The sequence below is a fragment of the chloroplast genome of Solanum tuberosum (genome assembly GCF_000226075.1).
Source record: "Solanum tuberosum chloroplast, complete genome".
Lineage (NCBI taxonomy): Eukaryota > Viridiplantae > Streptophyta > Magnoliopsida > Solanales > Solanaceae > Solanum > Solanum tuberosum.
In genome coordinates this window covers 50001-65000 of record NC_008096.2, presented here as the reverse complement: position 1 = coordinate 65000, position 15000 = coordinate 50001, and the positions used below count along the sequence as shown (strand labels likewise).

Below are 15000 nucleotides of genomic sequence, written 5' to 3'. Positions count from 1 at the left end.
GGCAGTGAAATCTGGCAATAGTAACATAGTTACACTACTCCAATTAAAAAAAACTAAATCAAAATAAATGAAAGCCAAATACTCTTCTTCAAAATCTACATTACATACTCTTTTTCTACGAGATGCTGGGAATCCCTTGTACCACATAGTATGTAGATTTTGAAGAAGAGTATAAATAAGACAAAGGAGTTTTCATAATTTCATTTTTTTGATCATAAATAATCGCCAACAAGAATTTGGTTCTTTTTACGTACTTGATATCGATAAATCTGCGAATCTAGAAATTCATTTCGGCCAATTGAACCTTCTCGAACTGTTTCTTTTTAAGAACCAAAAAGATTTGTGCCAAAATAACAGATGCCAAGAAGAACAAAAGTCCTTGGACACGTAATGGATCTTGAAGTACTATTTCTGCATCTCCCTGACCAAATCCGCCTACATTAGGATTACTCGTTAATGGTTGATCAAATTTGATAGATTCGCCCTCGGAAACAAGAAGTTCTGGTCCGGGAGGGATAATATCAACCACTTGACGTCCCTCTGACGCATCCGTTATGGTTATCTCATACCCCCCTTTTTCTTTTCGTATGATTTTGCTTACTATACCTGCTGCTGTAGCATTATAAACTGTATTGTTACTCTTGTTGCCGTCGGGATAAATCTGACCCCTTCCCCTGTTCCCGCCTACGTATATAGGATATTTTAAGAAGTGAACATCCTTCTTAGTAGCAGGGTCCGGGGAAAGAATAGGGAAGGTTATTTCACTATATTTTTTACCAGGGACAGGGCCTACCACAAGAATATTTGTTTTATTGGGGCGATAGCTCTGAAAAGACAAATTGCCAATCTTTTCTTTCATCTCAGGAGAAATACGATCGGGAGGGGCTAATTCAAACCCCTCCGGTAAAATAAGAACAGCCCCGACGTTCAACCCCCCTTTTTTACCATTAGCAAGAACCTGTTTCAGTTGCATATCATAAGGAATTCGAACAACTGCTTCAAATACAGTATCAGGAAGTACCGCTTGTGGAACCTCAATTTCCACGGGCTTATTAGCTAAATGGCAATTGGCACATACAATACGCCCAGTCGCTTCTCGTGGATTTTCATAACCCTGCTGTGCAAAAATGGGATATGCACTTGAAATGGACGTCCGAGTTAAGATATATATCATGAGCGATACGGAAATAGATCGAGTAATCTGTTTCTTTAGCCAAGAAAAAGCATTTCTAGTTTGCATGGTCCAATCATTGATCGCGAAAATTTCTACAATAAATTGGGTAGGTCGCTAGTATAGTTCCCTAGCCACGATTCTGCTATTTGCTGGAATAATCTAGGATGAATCTTCCCGATGGTTAGAAATAGGAAGAGTAAATATGATTTTCAATACTTTGCTTATGTACAACTACAAAGTACCAAGCATTCTAATTGGATTAGATTAATATCAATGGATCCTTTATCATTCAGTTATTGAATCATAAATCAGTAAAATTGACGGAGACAGACTAGTTAAATAACGGAAAAGCCAATATTTAAAACATGTATCAAAAATTACTGGAAGGATGCAAACAAGAATAGTTATAGTTTGCTCATTCGCAACAACTCCAACCTCGTTATAGATAGAGCGTATAGCGAATTCCCAACCTGGGGGTGAATGATATCCGAGAAAAAACTCAGTTACTAGAAGAAGACACAAAGCTTTTGCTGTGTCACTTAAGTTATATAGGAATTCCTGAGCCCAAGAGTTAAGAATAACAAGTTTTTCCTTACCCAAAATTGAATACCCGCTTAGAATACCAAACCAGATGATATTTGTTGAGAAGTGCAAAATCGTATCCATACGATTCTCATTTTGTATCGTGATTAATTGGATCGTTTCTTTATGGATTCCTATCCCAAACTCTTCGAGATGTGTTTCCGAGTATTCCTTGATCATTTCGTCCAAGAAGAGGAGTTCCTCTAATTCTCTGAATTTTTCTAGAAGACTCTTTTCTTGAATATTATTCAAGACAATTTGGGATTGCCCAGTATTCCACCAATTAGTAACCCAAGATTCCAGACATTTATTAACTGAGAAAGAAATCCACCAGGGCAAAAATACTATAGATGCAAGATAGAAAAGAGGAGTGAATGCTTTCTTTTTTGCCATTTTTTCGTCTGTAAATTGTTAATCAACCCATTCGTACACTCTATGCGATCGAATATTTCTTACACACATGAGTTTTATACAAGGTATCGAACTTATGAATCTATTTTCTTTGTGATTTTGTGGTTAGTCTTTGAATCTAGAAAGAATACAGAAATAGGCTAAGAATTCACTTCGAATGAAGAAATTTAGAATATTGTTTCCTGATATCTCAATTGGTCAAATTAAAAATAAAGTGTATCCTTTCGATGAATGATCGAAAGAACCACTTTAAGTAATGAATATTATTCAGATTTTGAGACGAAAGAACTCCTTTGCTATCAAAATATCCAATATTTCGAAAAAATTTCACTGATTACCCATAGTCAGGAATAGAATAATTGAGGGAAAGATATTAGGATGATCAAAAAAAAATGACTGGCAAAGGATAAATTGGCTAGTTCTCAGTATTTAATTAAGAAATCCAATTTAATTAAGAAATCCAATTGTTGGTCATTAAAGAATACAAAAGAAAGAATTTCAAATTTACAAGATACGATCTATCTGGATCTAAAGTGTCAATTCCAACAAATATTGAACTAAAAAAAATTCTTGCTTTCGAAATGGTTTGCCGTCTGAGATGAATCTATTATTTCGATTTGTTATTTGTTATTGAATTGCGTGCGCATAAAGACCATAAAACGCATAAAGACCATAAAAAGAGTTTCGTTTTATGGTTCTTTCATATACGTTTTCTTTAATTGAATGAACGTTCTGATTCTCAATTTATCAAAATACTTCAATTGGTACACGCAAGAAATAGGCTAATTCAGCAGCCTTTTGTTCAATTTCTCGTGGAGTCAAATTCTCATCAGTACGGGTCAAGGGAATGGACCCCTGGCCTCGGATGTCCATATAAAGAACACGACGAGCATAAATACCCTCTTTAACTTCTATTCTAACGGACTGAATATCTTTTATAAGGAATCGGAGGAATATGCGACGATTTTTTCCCGGAAATCCCCAACGAAAAATACAGACTATTCCTTCCTTTCTATCGAATCGATCATAACCACTACCTACATTCCAGGAAATTGTGCACCACAAATAAGAGCTAATAAAGAGACCCGCAATTCCGTAGAAAGACATCACGATTCCTTGTGGAAAAAAAATGATTTGCTGAGGCGGAAAAAAAGATAGCAAATTTCTACCAAGATAACTGGAAGTTCCAACTAATAAGAAGCCTAATGAACCTAAAAAAAGGATCAAGGCCCAGCAGAAATTACTTATTTTTCGAGACCCCGTTATAAGTTCTATCCATATATCGTCTGATCGCCAAGTCATACTTTACTCGATTGCATTTTATTGGAATTGAGATAATACCCCAGAGAAATTTGACTTTACTTTTTTGTTTCCGAAGTAACTCTCATCAACTAGCACTAGTTTGAGGTGAACTAGCACTAGTTTGATGTCAACCTTTAGGAGTAATTCATCAAATTGGTTAAATCTAAAATAATAACATACTCTTTATTTAATACGATCCCACTATACATATCGATATACATATAGATTCACCGACTACATTTCAGCCATCCAGAGATCCTGATCTATTTGAAAATTGCTAGAATTGATATATCCATATATCATGTTTCTGCGGGCATAAGAGTTTTTTCCTTTATGTTCGGTGGAAATCACATGTTATACTATATTCCAATAAATAGATATCCGTGTTATGATACAAGTCCACGTTTTCAAAAAAAAAATGGATGAGATTGGGTCCCAGCGGATCTAAACAATCTTGTTTTTTTGAACATGAAGAAATAAAGAAGCCATTGCAATTGCCGGAAAGACTAGGCCTACTAACGGCACAAAAATAGATGGAAGGTTCAAATTTGTCATAGAAGGGGTACCTCGATTTACTATTTGTATCTGTTATTATGTTATTATATAAATAAAGATATCTTGTAATAATTATAATTAAATTAAGAATTTGAATTCTAATTAGATAATATTTATTATTAATAGAATTTGAAGAATTTAAAATTCTTAGTATAGATCGAAGTATCGATATATCTAAATCTAACTGAGTACGTATAATAAGAATAAGTGCAAAGAATGTAGAACTGTAGAACTAAATAAATGGACTTATTCATCTCCTCCATGAGAAAGATATGTATGATAATGATAATAAACTTTATTATTTTTCTTCATTTCTTTGTCTTTTGTTCTTGTCTTCTAATTTTCTAAAAATAGATAAAGAGTTTTTTACCGATTATCGAAGGATTCGTTCGAATCCGACCCAACATGGATTTTTAGCTAAAATGGTTTTTCGGTAGATAGAGAAAGATACAAAACTCTATTATCTATATTGAAATTTCAAATTATATACCTAAGACAAGACCAAATTCGTTTTATTTTACTAATTTCACGAACGGAAGAACTCACTCTTGGTGATAAAGGTTTCTTGATTCGTAATCAGGAATATAGGTCAAAAAAAGAGTTATCCTCAACTTTCGTTTTGATTCTTTCTACAATTCGATCTTCTATCACCAAAGAAAAGGCCATTATTATCTTATTTACTTTGATTCCGATAAACTAACTACTTTTTGCTACAAACACAAAAAAAATAATTGAACTTAGTGCTCTACTTGATTTTGCTTGACTTTTGATTCAAAGGAAAAAAGGCGTGGAGCTTAAATAACTCACTCAGAACGCTTTTTAAAAGATTACGTGGTACAATTAGGTCGAATAAACCCTTCTGGAATAAGTATTCAGCTGCTTGTGAACCTTCGGGTACTGTTTTATTCAATGTTTGTTCAATTACTCTTTTACCTGCAAATGCAATGTAGGCATTGGGTTCGGCAATAATGATATCCCCCAACATACCAAAACTAGCTGTCACTCCACCAGTTGTCGGAGATGTAAGGATTGATACATAAAATAATTTTTTATTTAATTGATAATCATATAAAGCAGACGATATTTTAGCCATTTGCATCAAGCTCAAACTTCCTTCCTGCATGCGCGCCCCCCCAGAAGCACACACTATAATAAGAGGTAAATTTTGATTGGCAGCGTGTTCAATCAAACGGGTGATTTTCTCTCCGACTACGGATCCCATACTACCCCCCATAAACTGAAAATCCATAACCCCAATTGCTACGGGAATGCCGTTTAGTTGGCCTATGCCTGTTTGAACAGCCTCGGTTAATCCTGTCTTTCTTTGATAAGAATCAATACGATCTTTATAAGGCTCCTCCTCCGAATGAAATTCAATGGGATCCAGCGAGACCATGTCTTCATCCATAGGATCCCAAGTACCCGGATCGATCAAAAGTTCAATTCTATCCGAACTACTCATTTTCAAATGATATCCACATTGTTCACAAATATTCATTTTTGATTTCAAAAATTTCTTATAATTTAATCCATAACAATTTTCGCATTGAACCCACAAATGCTTGTATTTTTGAGTTACCTCGAGATCATTAGAACTTTCTCTTATAGTTAAATCACTGCCCTTTGTGCGAGTTCGTCTACTGGAACCCTCGTTTTCACTACTATTTAGACTTTCACCACTACAAATGGCCCTATAAATGTAACTGTCACCGTAACTCTCACTACCACTTATAATGGAAGTATCTATACAGATTTGAGACTGAAGATAATTATCAATGCAACTATTAATGTGATTATTCCAACTATATTGAGTATCATACATGTAAGACATGTAAGAATTATAGTAGGGATCTTCGCCCCTAAATCCATTATTCAGATAACTCGAGTTTCGATAACTAGAAAAAGAACTTTCTAGTTCACTCAGAAAAGAATGATCGTTGTCAACCTCAAAAATCTGATTTTCAATATCAAAATAGATGGAATAACTGTCTCCATTCCTATCACTAACTAAAAAAGTGTCATCAGAGATGAAATTCCAAATGTCTTTAACGCCGAATAAATAATCAACATTACTGCAACTATGAATGTTTTTCATTTTTAGATTTGGATCTTCACTGGTATTTTCAATAGGACCAAGACTGCCCATTGATTTATTTAGCCCACACCTGCGTTCGAACTCCTTCTTAAACAACATCGAATTAAACCACCATCTTTCCATAGAGTTTTCTTGCCCCCTATTTGCATGAAAATACAATAGATGAATAGTCATTCGCTATAAAATTATTTATTTGAATATCTTATTTCCTATCAGACTAAGCATAGAAATCCAATCACTAGGATTATTAACTAATACGGATTGTGAGTATTCAAAAAAAGTTCTGAATCTGGGGGAACACTTCACTATATATTAATATGTTGGAACCCCCTTTTATTATTAAAAATAATAGAATTTTTGATAAAGGGCGGCTTCTCCTATGTCGTGTCAAATTCGCATCGAAAAAAAGAGATTTGTCCTCTCCTATAAAGAAATAAAAAAAAATTCGTAAAATCTCGTCTAATACTAATATCTAATCACTAACTAATCTAACAATCTAAAATCTAATAATAAGTAATAAATTAAGGTTCTATTTCAACACGGAACAAAGGGGACAATATACAGGATGGGTAGAAAGAGTTGTAATACTTGGCTTGATTCAGGGAAACTACAAACTACAGGATAGAAAAGAATATACCAATCCTAAGGATCCGTAGGATTAATTGTGGATCCAAGACAACAATAGAAAGATTTGAGTCTTAGATTTTGATTTAGTTTTCTAGATTTTGTATTTCAAATCTTGATCAAAATATATGCAATAGAATCTTAGTTGTATTCGGCTCAATCCTTTTAGTAAAAGATTGGGCCGAGTTTAATTGTAATGTAATTCAATTAAGAGAACGAAGGATAATTACTTGAGTTCTTTCTCCTTATCCTTCTTTATTTCCTGCTAATTTATCTGCTAATGTCTACTGTTTTTACTTATCCAAAACGTCCATTGCTGCAAAATTAAATACGATCTCTTTCCATACCTCACAAGCAGCAGCTAGTTCCGGGCTCCATTTGGCAGCCTCGCGAATAATCTCATTACCTTCCCGAGCAAGATCACGTCCTTCATTACGAGCTTTTACACATGCTTCTAGAGCTACTCGATTAGCTACGGCACCTGGCGCATTACCCCAAGGATGTCCTAAAGTTCCTCCACCGAACTGTAGTACGGAATCATCCCCAAAGATCTCGGTCAGAGCAGGCATATGCCAAACGTGAATACCTCCTGAAGCCACAGGTAGAACACCTGGTAAAGAGACCCAATCTTGAGTGAAATAAATACCGCGACTTCTATCTTGTTCAATAAAATCATCACGCAGTAAATCAACAAAGCCCAAAGTTATGTCTCTTTCACCTTCAAGTTTACCTACTACGGTACCAGAGTGAATATGATCTCCACCAGACATACGTAACGCTTTTGCTAATACCCGGAAGTGCATACCATGATTCTTCTGTCTATCAATAACCGCATGCATTGCACGGTGGATGTGAAGAAGTAGACCATTATCTCGGCAATAATGAGCCAAGGTAGTATTTGCGGTGAATCCCCCCGTTAAGTAGTCATGCATTACGATCGGAGTGCCCAATTCTCTAGCAAATACAGCTCTTTTCATCATTTCTTCGCATGTACCTGCAGTAGCATTCAAGTAATGCCCTTTGATTTCACCTGTTTCAGCCTGTGCTTTAAAAAGTGCTTCGGCACAAAATAAGAAACGATCTCTCCAACGCATAAATGGTTGTGAGTTCACGTTCTCATCATCTTTGGTAAAATCAAGTCCACCGCGAAGACATTCATAAACAGCTCTACCGTAGTTTTTTGCAGATAACCCCAATTTAGGTTTAATAGTACATCCCAACAGGGGACGACCATACTTGTTCAATTTATCTCTTTCAACTTGGATCCCATGAGGCGGGCCTTGGAAAGTTTTAACATAAGCAACAGGGATTCGCAGATCTTCCAGACGTAGAGCGCGCAGGGCTTTGAACCCAAATACGTTACCTACAATGGAAGTAAGCATATTGGTAACGGAACCTTCTTCAAAAAGGTCTAAAGGGTAAGCTACATAAGCAATATATTGATCTTTTTCTCCAACAACACGCTCGATGCGGTAGCATCGCCCTTTGTAACGATCAAGACTGGTAAGTCCATCGGTCCATACAGTTGTCCATGTACCAGTAGAAGATTCGGCAGCTACCGCGGCCCCTGCTTCTTCAGGTGGAACTCCAGGTTGAGGAGTTACTCGGAATGCTGCCAATATATCAGTATCCTTGGTTTGGTACTCAGGAGTATAATAAGTCAATTTGTACTCTTTAACACCAGCTTTGAATCCAACACTTGCTTTAGTCTCTGTTTGTGGTGACATAAATCCCTCCCTACAACTCATGAATTAAGAATTCTCACAACAGCAAGGTCTACTCGACATGAATTCCGCGTTAATGAAACTTTTCACAGGAATCTTTCACAAAATTTCCAACTAATACTAATATTATCAATTAATCAGAATGGTTGATTATTAGACCATGGTATTTGATTTGCCAAATACATCATTATTGTATACTCTTTCATATATATAGCGCAACCCAATTTTGATTTTTTACCTTTTTTTTTTTTGAAATGGAAATACCTAGCTAACCTAAATAATAAGAACTTCCCCCTTGACAGTGGTATATGTTGTATATGTAAATCCTAGATGTGAAAATATATGGAATTCCTCTATGAATCTATGAAAGGTATAAAAAAGAAAGAAAAACGCAAAGAAAAGAATAGGCTAGGCATAAATCGATATGCTGAAATTTAAATAAAAAATAAATAAGAAGAGGAGCCCATTAGATACAAATAATGAATCGTAATAGAAATAGAAAATAAAGTTCAGGTTCGAATTCCATAGAATCGATAATATGGATGGGCTTGTCTATAATGATAGACAAATGAAAGAATTTCTCAAGATTCTGATTCATCCACTTGAGATTTTTAAATGAAAATAGGTTGGGTGAGCTTCCAAATTAACTCAGTCTCATTGAATAAGTAAACAATTGGATTGGTTCAATTGCATGGTGCCAACGAAATCGAGTGCTAATTCCGATTTTTTTGAATTAACCGATCGACGTGCTAGCGGACATTTATTTTGAATTCGATAATTTTTGAAAAAACATTTCGACATATTTATTTTATTATTATGAGAATCAATCCTACTACTTCTGGTTCTGGGGTTTCCACGCTTGAAAAAAAAAACCCGGGGCGTGTCGTCCAAATCATCGGTCCGGTACTAGATGTAGCCTTTCCCCCGGGCAAGATGCCAAATATTTATAACGCTCTGGTAGTTCAAGGTCGAGATAGTGTTGGTCAACCAATTAATGTGGCTTGTGAGGTACAGCAATTATTAGGAAATAATCGAGTTAGGGCTGTAGCTATGAGTGCTACAGACGGTCTAACGAGAGGAATGGCAGTGATTGACACAGGAGCTCCTATACGTGTTCCAGTCGGGGGAGCGACTCTGGGACGAATTTTTAACGTGCTCGGAGAGCCTGTTGATAATTTAGGGCCTGTAGATACTAGTACAACGTCTCCTATTCATAGATCTGCGCCCGCCTTTATACAGTTGGATACAAAATTATCTATTTTTGAAACAGGAATTAAAGTAGTAGATCTTTTAGCCCCCTATCGCCGTGGAGGAAAAATCGGACTATTCGGGGGAGCTGGAGTGGGTAAAACAGTACTCATTATGGAATTGATTAACAATATTGCTAAAGCTCACGGGGGCGTATCCGTATTTGGCGGAGTGGGTGAACGTACTCGGGAAGGAAATGATCTTTACATGGAAATGAAAGAATCTGGAGTGATTAATAAAGAAAATATTGCAGAATCAAAAGTGGCCCTAGTTTACGGTCAGATGAATGAACCGCCGGGAGCTCGTATGAGAGTTGGTTTGACTGCCCTAACTATGGCGGAATATTTCCGAGATGTTAATGAGCAAGACGTACTTCTATTTATTGACAATATCTTCCGTTTCGTCCAAGCAGGATCCGAAGTATCGGCCTTATTGGGTAGAATGCCTTCCGCTGTGGGTTATCAACCGACCCTAAGTACCGAAATGGGTTCTTTACAAGAAAGAATTACTTCTACCAAAGACGGGTCCATAACCTCTATTCAAGCAGTTTATGTACCCGCAGACGATTTGACCGACCCTGCTCCTGCTACGACATTTGCACATTTAGATGCTACTACCGTACTATCAAGAGGATTGGCTGCCAAAGGTATTTATCCAGCAGTAGATCCTTTAGATTCAACGTCAACCATGCTTCAACCTCGGATCGTTGGTGAGGAACATTACGAAACCGCCCAAAGAGTTAAGCAAACTTTACAACGTTACAAAGAACTTCAGGACATTATAGCTATCCTTGGATTGGACGAATTATCCGAAGAGGATCGTTTACTCGTAGCAAGAGCGCGAAAAATTGAGCGTTTCTTATCACAACCCTTTTTCGTAGCAGAAGTATTTACCGGTTCTCCAGGGAAATATGTTGGTCTAGCAGAAACAATTCGAGGATTTCAATTGATCCTTTCCGGAGAATTAGATGGTCTTCCTGAACAGGCCTTTTATTTGGTAGGTACTATCGATGAAGCTACCGCGAAGGCTATGAACTTAGAAATGGAGAGCAATTTGAAGAAATGACCTTAAATCTTAGTGTACTGACCCCTAATCGAATTGTTTGGGATTCAGAAGTGGAAGAAATTGTTTTATCTACTAATAGTGGTCAAATTGGCATATTACCAAATCACGCCCCTATTGCCACAGCTGTAGATATAGGGATTTTGAGAATACGCCTTAACGACCAATGGTTAACGATGGCTCTGATGGGTGGTTTTGCTAGAATAGGAAATAATGAGATCACTGTTTTAGTAAATGATGCGGAGAAGGGTAGTGACATTAATCCACAAGAAGCTCAGCAAACTCTTGAAATAGCGGAAGCTAATGTGAAAAAGGCTGAAGGAAGGAGACAAAAAATTGAGGCAAATCTAGCTCTCCGACGAGCTAGAACACGGGTGGAGGCTAGCAATCCGATTTCATAACTAGTTGGTACGTTCGAATAATAAAAAGAAGTTCTCTTTCTAATCCTATTTAGATTCTGTCGGGTGAATACAATCAAATACAATCAAACAGAATCCAATTCTGATGCAAAAATTCAAATTAAAAAATGAAATAGAAAAGATACAAAATCAAAAAATAAATATCACTAAAGGTGGGTTGTAAACCTTATTAGATACCATTGACTCTGGTATCTAATAAGTTTTACCTACTATTGGATTTGAACCAATGACTCCCGCCGTATGAAAGCAGTACTCTAACCACTGAGTTAAGTAGGTCATTTATCATCCCAAAGAGAACCAAATGAAACCCATCCTGTCGATGGATTATAAATATCATATTACTTATAAGCAATACTAATCTAAGGAATACCACTCAAAGAGATCAAAGATTCTTGATGTTGGATCATGGAATATTTCTCTTGACAAGAATTTACCTACATGATAAAATATGTATCACAAGCACTAAGGGCTATAGCTCAGTTGGTAGAGCAACTCGTTTACACGCGCGCCAATGTTTTTCAAGGGAGTTCATCATACAATCAGAAAAATTGATCTTGTTGAGAAATCGATGTCTTACTCCATAACTTTGAGGGAACCATAGCCTGACAAAGGTTCGGTCCAATTTGGACACCCATTTAGGAGGTGCCAAACAGACCCCATCATTGATTTGAGATCTTGATAAGGTGAATACCCAGTCTATTCAATGCTAGGCATAATGAGTATAAGGACCTCAAAAAAATCTCTTTTCGTCATATGAACTTTAAGGTGTATGAAGTTTCATATTTGATTTTTAAGCAGAACGATAGAGACTTCATTTAACTTAGGTTGATCTAGGCCAGAGACAGACCTACGTCAAGATAATCCCACCTTTGAAACACTTTGGTAATGCTCCCAAATAATGAATCAGAGCACATGGAGCCATTTCCTTATCTTTTTTTCTGTCAAGAAAAAAAATGGCAGACTAACTGATATTTAGATCAGTTAATGAAGGAGCCCAATGCAAAAAAAAAATGCATGTTGGGTCTTTGAAACAGTTCAGATCATTTTAATAATAATAAGTTTGATCTGTTTTACCGAGAAGGTCTACGGTTCGAGTCCGTATAGCCCTATAAAAATGAAAAATGCAAAAAAAAATTGTATAATTTGCATTTCTTCATTATTATTTCTTGCTTGTAACTAAATGAAATCCAATTATTCCTATAAGTTTACTCACGGCAATCGTTTAATAGGAAAGGCCTGCTGTATTTGTGTACAAGCTAAAGTTTTTTGAAAAATGAATATCTTTGGTCACTTTCATTGTCAAATAGGCTTTTCCTTCGTATACCTTACTTACCTCGACCTAGCGAAGCACAACAAAAAAAGGTAGTCTTCTTTTTCTGTATTCAACCAAGAAAAACCCCTCCACCTGGATTCGAATCCTAATACTATTATTAAATAATAATGAAATAATAAATAATAATTAAATAATAATAAAAGGAATATACCAACACAAGATCTTCTAAATCTTGAGATGGCAATTCCTATACATTCTCTTCTATTTGATTACTTGTTCTATTCTAAATCACTAAGAAAAAAATGAAAATAAAGACCTCCTGATTCTATTTATAGAAATAAATAGAAATCTTTAAAGAATTTCTAATTAAAGAAGAAATAAGATAAGTAATTAATTTCGAATTCCCCGTCTTTAGAGAAAAAAACAAGAGAAACAGGAGAATTTGTCGAAGTATATAGTTAGAAGGTTCTACTAACTAAATAAAATGGAAATAAGTATAATGGAAATAAAATCGGATTCCAGTCGATGAATCTTGCAATGAGATATGCCCTACAATAAACCAATAAACAAAGCAAACTAGGCGGTTCGACCAAAATGAATTCTTGTTTTGACTAAATAGTTATGGATGACTTGACAATTCCAATTCGAATCGACCAATTGAATCCGGTATATTTTCCACGTTCATAGGAGTGCGTTTATGTTTCTGCTTTACGAATATGATTTTTTTTGGGCATTTCTAATAATATCAATCCTTGTTCCTATTTTGGCATTTTTCATTTCCGGAGTGTTAGCCCCGATTAGCAAAGGGCCGGAGAAACTTTCTACTTATGAGTCGGGTATAGAACCAATGGGCGATGCTTGGTTACAATTTCGAATCCGTTATTATATGTTTGCTCTAGTTTTTGTTGTTTTTGATGTTGAAACGGTTTTTCTTTATCCATGGGCAATGAGTTTCGACGTATTGGGTGTATCTGTATTTATAGAAGCTTTCATTTTCGTGCTTATCTTAATTATTGGTTTAGTTTATGCATGGCGAAAGGGGGCATTGGAATGGTCTTAGCTCCTGAATATTCAGACAATAAAAAGAAAAACGGAAAAAATAAGATTGAGACAGTTATGAATTCCATTCAGTTTCCTTTACTTGATCGAACAGCCCCAAATTCAGTTATTTCAACTACATTAAATGATCTTTCAAATTGGTCAAGACTCTCTAGTTTATGGCCGCTTCTCTATGGTACCAGTTGTTGCTTCATTGAATTTGCTTCACTAATAGGCTCACGCTTCGACTTTGATCGTTATGGACTCGTACCAAGATCGAGTCCTAGACAATCGGATCTAATTTTAACAGCCGGAACAGTAACAATGAAAATGGCCCCCTCTTTAGTGAGATTATATGAGCAAATGCCCGAACCAAAATATGTTATTGCTATGGGAGCCTGTACAATTACAGGCGGGATGTTCAGCACCGATTCTTATAGTACTGTTCGGGGAGTCGATAAGCTAATTCCTGTAGATGTATATTTGCCAGGTTGTCCACCTAAACCGGAAGCGGTTATAGATGCTATAACAAAACTTCGTAAGAAAATATCTCGAGAACTCTATGAAGATCGAATTAGGTCTCAACGAGCGAATCGGTGTTTTACTACCAACCACAAGTTTCATGTTCGACGCAGTATTCATACGGGAAATTATGATCAAAGAGTTCTTTATCAACCACCATCTACTTCAGAGATCCCTACGGAAATCTTTTTCAAATACAAAAATTCAGTATCTTCCGCCGAATTAGTGAATTAGACAGGATTCCTTTGTCCAGAATAAGAAGTGGTGGGTCAATTTTCATAAATTTCATCGTAAATGTGAAATACTTATACAAATAAAAATGCGGGAGAGATAAAAAAGATGCAGGGTCGTTTGTCTGCTTGGCTAGTCAAGCATGGGCTAATTCATAGATCTTTGGGCTTTGATTACCAAGGAATAGAGACTTTACAAATAAAGCCCGAGGATTGGCATTCCATTGCTGTCATTTTTTATGTATATGGGTACAACTATCTACGCTCTCAATGTGCCTATGATGTAGCGCCTGGCGGGCTGTTAGCTAGTGTGTATCATCTTACGAGAATAGAGGATGATGTGGATCAACCAGAAGAGCTATGCATAAAAGTATTTGCCTCCAGGAGGAATCCTAGAATTCCGTCTGTTTTCTGGGTTTGGAAAAGCGTGGATTTTCAAGAACGAGAATCATATGATATGTTGGGAATCTCTTACGATAATCATCCACGCTTGAAACGTATCTTAATGCCTGAAAGTTGGATAGGATGGCCCTTACGTAAGGATTATATTGCCCCCAATTTTTATGAAATACAAGATGCTCATTGAATGATAAGAAAGCTATTTCCACTTAGACAATTTCAGATATTCAAGGATTGCACGTTTTGTTATAGATTAAGCCTAACAACAAAAGACAATTAGGGATTCATTGGAATTCTCACATTTATTTGGAAGATACTTCTTTCGGATGGGTCACACCAATA

The 15000-nt window shown here is 36.1% G+C and overlaps 11 protein-coding genes and 3 non-coding genes across 14 annotated transcripts, besides 1 other annotated feature; 7 read left to right on the top strand and 7 right to left on the bottom strand. All coding sequences in view use genetic code 11, as the record gives it.

Moving 5' to 3' along the window:
- Nucleotides 1-15000: part of a sequence feature (LSC) that runs on past both edges of the window.
- petA (cytochrome f) lies at nt 278-1240 on the bottom strand. Its single transcript has one exon. It carries the CDS (start codon nt 1238-1240, stop codon nt 278-280), a length of 963 nt encoding a protein of 320 aa, YP_635652.1.
- cemA (envelope membrane protein) lies at nt 1460-2149 on the bottom strand. The gene has a single exon. The coding sequence runs from the start codon at nt 2147-2149 to the stop codon at nt 1460-1462; it is 690 nt and encodes a 229-aa protein (YP_635651.1).
- On the bottom strand, nt 2915-3469 carry ycf4 (photosystem I assembly protein Ycf4). Its single transcript has one exon. The coding sequence runs from the start codon at nt 3467-3469 to the stop codon at nt 2915-2917; it is 555 nt and encodes a 184-aa protein (YP_635650.1).
- Nucleotides 3914-4024, bottom strand: psaI (photosystem I subunit VIII). The gene has a single exon. The coding sequence runs from the start codon at nt 4022-4024 to the stop codon at nt 3914-3916; it is 111 nt and encodes a 36-aa protein (YP_635649.1).
- On the bottom strand, nt 4770-6293 carry accD (acetyl-CoA carboxylase carboxyltransferase beta subunit). The gene has a single exon. It carries the CDS (start codon nt 6291-6293, stop codon nt 4770-4772), a length of 1524 nt encoding a protein of 507 aa, YP_635648.1.
- Nucleotides 7037-8470, bottom strand: rbcL (ribulose-1,5-bisphosphate carboxylase/oxygenase large subunit). Its single transcript has one exon. The coding sequence runs from the start codon at nt 8468-8470 to the stop codon at nt 7037-7039; it is 1434 nt and encodes a 477-aa protein (YP_635647.1).
- atpB (ATP synthase CF1 beta subunit) lies at nt 9284-10780 on the top strand. The gene has a single exon. It carries the CDS (start codon nt 9284-9286, stop codon nt 10778-10780), a length of 1497 nt encoding a protein of 498 aa, YP_635646.1.
- atpE (ATP synthase CF1 epsilon subunit) lies at nt 10777-11178 on the top strand. The gene has a single exon. The coding sequence runs from the start codon at nt 10777-10779 to the stop codon at nt 11176-11178; it is 402 nt and encodes a 133-aa protein (YP_635645.1).
- trnM-CAU lies at nt 11400-11472 on the bottom strand. The gene has a single exon. It is a non-coding gene; the product is annotated as a tRNA-Met (tRNA).
- On the top strand, nt 11662-11699 carry trnV-UAC. The gene has a single exon. It is a non-coding gene; the product is annotated as a tRNA-Val (tRNA).
- On the top strand, nt 12271-12305 carry trnV-UAC. The gene has a single exon. It is a non-coding gene; the product is annotated as a tRNA-Val (tRNA).
- Nucleotides 13167-13529, top strand: ndhC (NADH dehydrogenase subunit 3). The gene has a single exon. The coding sequence runs from the start codon at nt 13167-13169 to the stop codon at nt 13527-13529; it is 363 nt and encodes a 120-aa protein (YP_635644.1).
- Nucleotides 13409-14263, top strand: ndhK (NADH dehydrogenase subunit K). Its single transcript has one exon. The coding sequence runs from the start codon at nt 13409-13411 to the stop codon at nt 14261-14263; it is 855 nt and encodes a 284-aa protein (YP_635643.1).
- On the top strand, nt 14369-14845 carry ndhJ (NADH dehydrogenase subunit J). The gene has a single exon. It carries the CDS (start codon nt 14369-14371, stop codon nt 14843-14845), a length of 477 nt encoding a protein of 158 aa, YP_635642.1.